Source organism: Myodes glareolus, chromosome 1, assembly GCF_982192425.1.
Source record: "Myodes glareolus chromosome 1, mMyoGla1.1, whole genome shotgun sequence".
Taxonomy (NCBI): Eukaryota; Metazoa; Chordata; class Mammalia; order Rodentia; family Cricetidae; genus Myodes; species Myodes glareolus.
The window spans coordinates 70,595,644-70,601,944 of NC_142026.1; the positions used below are offsets into that span (position 1 = coordinate 70,595,644).

The 6,301-nt window shown below is 37.4% G+C and overlaps 1 protein-coding gene across 1 annotated transcript; it reads left to right on the forward strand.

Moving 5' to 3' along the window:
• The first annotated feature begins 2,941 nt into the window (after nt 1–2,941).
• On the forward strand, nt 2,942–3,862 carry LOC125395507 (vomeronasal type-1 receptor 4-like). Its single transcript, XM_048426933.3, has one exon. It carries the CDS (start codon nt 2,942–2,944, stop codon nt 3,860–3,862), a length of 921 nt encoding a protein of 306 aa, XP_048282890.3.
• The last annotated feature ends 2,439 nt before the right edge of the window (nt 3,863–6,301 follow it).

Here is a 6,301-nt window from a genome sequence, read left to right on the forward strand (position 1 = left end):
TTCTTGAATTTTGCAGGAAAGTGGATAGAACTAGAAAACATTATTTTGAGTGAGGTAACCCAGACAGAGAAAGACAATTATCACATGTACTCACTCGTAGGTGGTTTTTAAACATAAAGCAAAGAAAGATAGGCCACAACCACAATCCCAGAGAATTTAGACAACAATGAAGACACTAAGAGAGACTTACATAGATCTAATCAACATGGGAAGTAGAAAGTAGAAAAAGACAAGATCTCCTGAGTAAATTTGGAGCATGGGGACATTGGGGGAGGGCTGAATTGGCAAGGAGAAAGGCAGAGAGGGGAACAGAGAAAAATGTAGAGCTCAATAAAGGTCAATAAAAAAAGAAGTCTATGGAGGCCAGAGAGTAGTATGTTGTGGTTTGAATGGGAATGAGCACTATAAACACATGTGTTGGATGCTTAACCTCTAGTGAGTGGCATTTGTAGGAGGTGTGGTCTTCCTGGAGATGTGTATTATGCTGGGGCTGAGGTTTGAAATCTGTCTCAAGGGACTCAGCTCACTTCCTGTTGCCTGCAGGTCAAGATGTAAAACTCCAACACTATGTCTGCTGCATGTTGCCATGTTTCTCACCATGAAGATAATGGATTAAGTCTCTGAAACTGTAAGCAAGCCACTATTAAATGCTTTCCTTTATAAGAGGTACTATGATCATGGTGTTTCTTCACAGCTATAGAAACCAGAACCAAGACATAAGTTATTCTCAGAATTTGAGTATTAGAATGTTGGTTTGTATTTGTTCCATATCAGCAGATGTCACCAGATTTTCAGTCTTCTATAACATTCACTGATGTGCCAGGCTACAAGGTTCTTGGTTTATCTACAAACAAGTCCAAGTATGATATTTTCATCCTGTATTCTTTCACATTTTATCATTGTTATTTTCTTTTTTTATCAGCTTAAAATATCGTTTGTCTTTGAGAATTTTTCATATTTAAGGTTTTGTTAGACCCAATCCTTCCTCCTACTCTCTCTGCCTCTGTTCCAACTTATCTGTTGCATGAGCATTATCTCTCCTTCCACTCTCAAATCATATGTGTGTGTGTTCTTACCTTCCCCAGTCAATCTTATAAAGACTCTTTATTACACTCTTTTGGTGCCCTTTCTAGATTCCTGGGTTCAATATACATTCACTCCATATAAATATTTACTTCTGACACCTTTAAGTAATAATAAACTATGTTGAAACAGAATAAGCTCTTCTGTTGTTCTTCCCTAGGGTGTTCTTCAGTGTCAGTGAATGGAGAAATAAAGACTGCTAGTGGCTCAGAGGACTAAGGTCTCAATTATGTCCCTACTTTGTTTTAAATTCTTCAGATCCCAAGATCAATAGTCAATTTTCTTCCAGTCATTAATTATTCAGCTGTCATTGCATGGTTAATGATGGTGTAGAGCAATTTCAGCTTTCCTGGGCCTGCATTGTTCAGCCTGGTACTGATTCACAGGAGCTTCTCCCCTATTTCTTCAGGGCATCTCAACTCCTTCAGAAGATTTCGGATACCTAATCCTGCTGGAATAGTGCATGGTGTGTTGAGAGTTTACTCTGTCTACACTGCACTAAAGGGCTGTCTAACCTACTACCTTTTCCCTATCATTTCCACTCTATGACTAAGGAGTGGGGTATGATTATCACAGGCACAGTTTCAATAAAGACCGTAAGCATTCCTTCAGTAGCTATCATGTATCAGATTCTTCCCATCTTGTCATTTCTGCTGGCATACTTTGCCTTATTTTATACTGTTGCTCAGTCTATGAGATTTCATCATACCAGGTATCCCCTTCTCTCTAACAGCTCTGATATGTTTGTGCACACATGTTTTTGTCTATGTGGTATGTTTGTGTAAAGTTATGATTTTAGAAGATATGTTATCACTTAAACTATAATTATGATGCCTTAGTGCTTTTGATATGTTGTCCTATATAAAATTATTGCAGGGGCAGGTGGTGGTGGTATGTGCTTTTAATCCCAGCACTCAGAAGGCAGAGTCAGGTGGATCTCTTTGAGTTCGAGGCCAGCCTTGTCTACAAGAGCTAGTTCCAGGACAGGCTCCAAAACTACAGAGAAACTCTGCCTCAAAAAAAAAGTTATTACAGGGTAAAGACCCGAAGTCCATTAAGCATGACAAAACTTGAAACTGAGGGTCTGCTTTATATGGACATGGTTGTTAATTGCAAAGAAACATTTCTCACAGTGTTTCCTCTAATTCATTTTACAGGAAGCTTTTAAAGGCAATAAAACCAGAACAAGTATATCCTGCATGGTAGTTTGCTGAAATGGGTGAGGAGCAATCAAACAGGTTAAAAGAAGCTAAAAACATGCAGTTATTTGGGACATTTTGACTGCCAGTTTCAAGAACTGGGTTGGGTACTTTTCCAAGGGAGTCTTCAAGAAGAAAGTAAAAAAGAGAGAACTAGCTTCAGATTAAACCAAAGAGGGCTACACATGAGAAAAGGTGAAGGGTCATTTGCCATGCCACAAGGCCATAGATATACTCTCAGTGGCATTATAAATTTCTCTTTTGATTTCTCTTAAAAAGATACATTAAGCATTAATATAATTAATTTTTGGACATTGTTGAAGTTGTTTTTATTAGCATCATGACCAGATAATATTGTATTCTGGAAGTCTTGCATTATACTTGTTTGTATGGACTGTCACTTTTTGTTGTTACTCATGAGCCAATGTGATATAATTCTCAATGATTCATTTTCTCCAAAGTTTGATATCTCTTTTTCATCATTAGGTATATTCTAATGTATTGTTCATCCTCACAATAACATATGTATAAAATAACATATAAAATATATATATAAAGAGGCTTCTTCCTCTACTGCAGGCTGCAAACATTTGTAAGAAATAATTTGGCCAGAAGAATATCAGAGCCATATTCTAAAGGAAATTGCACCAAGTCACAGAATGAGCCTGTGGAATCTGGCGATCAGCATTATTTTCTTATCACAAACTACGACTGGAATACTGGGAAATTTCTCTCTAATTTTCTACTATCTAGTCCTTTACTGCAGAAAATGCACATTAAAGCCCACAGATGTGATTCTGATGAATGTAATGGCAGCCAATGCCTTGATTATTCTTTCTACAGGAGTGCCCCAAACAATGGCAGTTTGGGGACTTAAGCAATTTTTGAATGATTTTGGATGTAAGCTCCTATTGTACATTCAGGGATGTGCTAGGAGTGTGTCCATTGGTACCACTTGCCTCTTGAGTGTCTTTCAGGCCTTGACCATTTGCCCCAAGAAATCCTTCTGGAAGGATAATAAAGTCAAAGTTGAAAAGTATATCAGCTGCCACATTTTCCTCCTCTGGATCCTGTACATGTTCATAAATTTCATTTATTTTTCATGCACAATTTTGAAGAGGAACAGCAAAAATGTGTCACAAAAACGAGATTTTGGATACTGCTCCACTGTAGGGCAGGATGGAATTGTTGATTCACTCTATGCAGCATTGGTGGTTAGCCCTGAAGTCTTTCTTTCTGTGCTCATAGCCTGGTCCAGTGGATCCATGATTGTCATTCTGTACAGACACAAGCAGAGGGTTCAACACATCCGCAGCTCTCATGGTTCTAGTAGAAACTCCCCTGAGTCCAGAGTCACCCAGAATATTCTGATCCTTCTGTCTAACTTTTTGGCTTTTTATACTCTCTCCTCCATTTTAAGAGGCTACATTGCTGTTTTAAATACTCACAACTGGTGGCTGGTGAATATCAGTCACCTAACTTCTCTGTGTTTTCCATCTTTCGGACCATTTGTTCTCATGAATCATTATTCTACTGTGTCCAGGCACTGCTGTGGCCAGATAAGGAATAAAAATCATTGAATTTCACTTTAATTACAAAAATGATATGTTTTGATTAGTATCCAGTTGCTTACTGATCTGTCACACTCAAAAGGCCAATACAGAAAGTTAAGTAGGTCGCACCTTATCTTTTTAAGATTAACTGAAATGAATATGGGAGCTTTGTCAGATGGTTGGATTAGCAGCCTTCATGAGCTGTTCATATTCTTTGAGGCCCACTATACTCTTGTAGCTGGGAGTGCCTTTCCTTTGATAACCTGATGTTCAAAGGACCCAGGAAAAAGCTGTCAATAAAAGTGACCTGCTTGTGGCTTTCATTCTGTCAGGAGATCTTGGCTGCTTGGTGGTTTCACAGACAGATATGTGTTCTACATTCTATCTTCAAGGAAAACTGAAATAGTTCCTGGTAATTAACTTGTTCCTCAGCAGGCCCTGATCATAACAGAACTGCTCTAACCTATTCCAATACTAGAAAATAAATAGGCTTAATACCTTCAACCTCACACAAAAATTAGTAATAATGAAAGGTGGCTTCAGTGTATCCTGAATTTTGTTTGCTGTTATTTTACTGGGAATTTTAGCTTCATGGATATTGACTTGTATATTTTCTTTATTGTCGTTGTATCTTTATCTGGTTTGACATCAGTGTAATGCTGGCTTCATAAAAAGAGTGTGAAAGAATTTAATACAGCTATTATGGGAATCAGTCCTGGGGTTTATCAAAATAATGGAAAATGGAACTACTATTTGACCAAGGTATTTCACTCCTGGGCTTACACCCAGAGACTTCCTTATCATACCCTAGAAGTATTTCAACATCCATTTTCATTGCTGTTCTATTTACTACAGCAAGAAAATAGGGCCCACTTATATAACCAAAATGAGATAAATTGAAAAGTAAATGTGTGTTCTTAAGTAAAATTGACTATTAATTGACCACAGTAAAAGATGAAATCACAAAATGTGTAGGAAAATTGATGCACTTATAAGAGATAATTTTAAGCCAAGTCACAAAATCTCACAATGAAACAGGATCACGTGATCTCCTTCATATGCAGATCCTAGCCTATAATGTGTACATGTATATATGCAAATGGGGATGAGTACAACTTCAGTATAGCATTTAGAAAGGAAACAAAGAACATAGCATTAGGTAATGAACAGGTAAATGCATCCATGATTTATGAAAGAGAATATAAAAATAACTATTTTGTATTGTTTTACTTTGACATTTTTCTTTTTCTGATGCAAATGGGCACAAAAATGTAATTGCTAGTGACAATGTAAAACCCCAAGCATAGCTGTATGTCTTCAGCATGGCTATTCTAACTGTATAGAAGTTCATTGAAATGGGCAGAATTTTGGCCTGGACAAGTTTTCCTTGGAGTGGCTATTTCATGGTTGCTCTTTAATGCTTTTCTTTCTGATTTCATTACAATAAAGTGATGTTAGTTTAAAACAAAAATCTATCACAATTTATCCAAAGATGCAAGAATGGCCAACATATAGCCATCAGTAAATTTAATGCATCACACAGAAGCACGCAAAGACAAAATCACTTGCTTATCATATTAGATCCCAGAAAACAATGAAGATCTGGTGCTCTGACCAAGCCTACAACTACCCAGGCCAAGAAAATGGTCATGTGTTGGTCTACTCCAACATTCATCCAATTTGTGATATGCTGAAGCAGGTGAAGGGAACAGCCCTTCAAACCCAAAGTAGCAGAATTTCTACAACACAAGAAAACAGCAGGATAATCAAGATGAATTTCTAGAAGACTAGAACCAGACCAATGAGTCTCTGAAATGAGCACTTGCAAGTAAAGGCAAACAGATAAAAGTGCTTGCTGTATGACTCACTGTATCACACTACCATTTCCATGAGGAGATTTATGTCTTCCTTCTCATTTTTTAAATTTTTTTCTCTTAAATTTTATTTTGTTTTATTTGGAGGGGTTGCAAGGGCAGAGCGTGGATACAAAGGGACTGGAAAATGAAGGGGATGGAGAAGCAGGATGTAAAAGACATGAAGAACAAACAAAAGTAAATTTTAAAAGTGTCTCCTAAAATGACAAAGACACTATATGCCAAGAGTATGTATTAGTGTCACAGAGGAGTTGAAAATACATAAAACCTAAGCAGGAAAGCATTTGGAGTATGAAGGTGTAAATCACAAACAATCCCACATCAGTTTGAAATTATGATTAATATAATGGTTATTTATTTAAAGGGAAAAAACTTTCAGATTACCATTCCAGACAATAGCCCTCTGCATGATCAGAAAAGGAGTCTAGTAGCTGGAAGCAGAGTCGGAAGCAAGAGAGCAAGCACACAGCTAACACTGCTTTTTAAAGCAAAAAAGACCATGCACAAGTGGGATGATACCTTAATGTCTATTGGCTGAAGGAGCAGAAGCAGCTCCCACAGCGGGAATAGATTACAGAGGTCATAGAGGTTG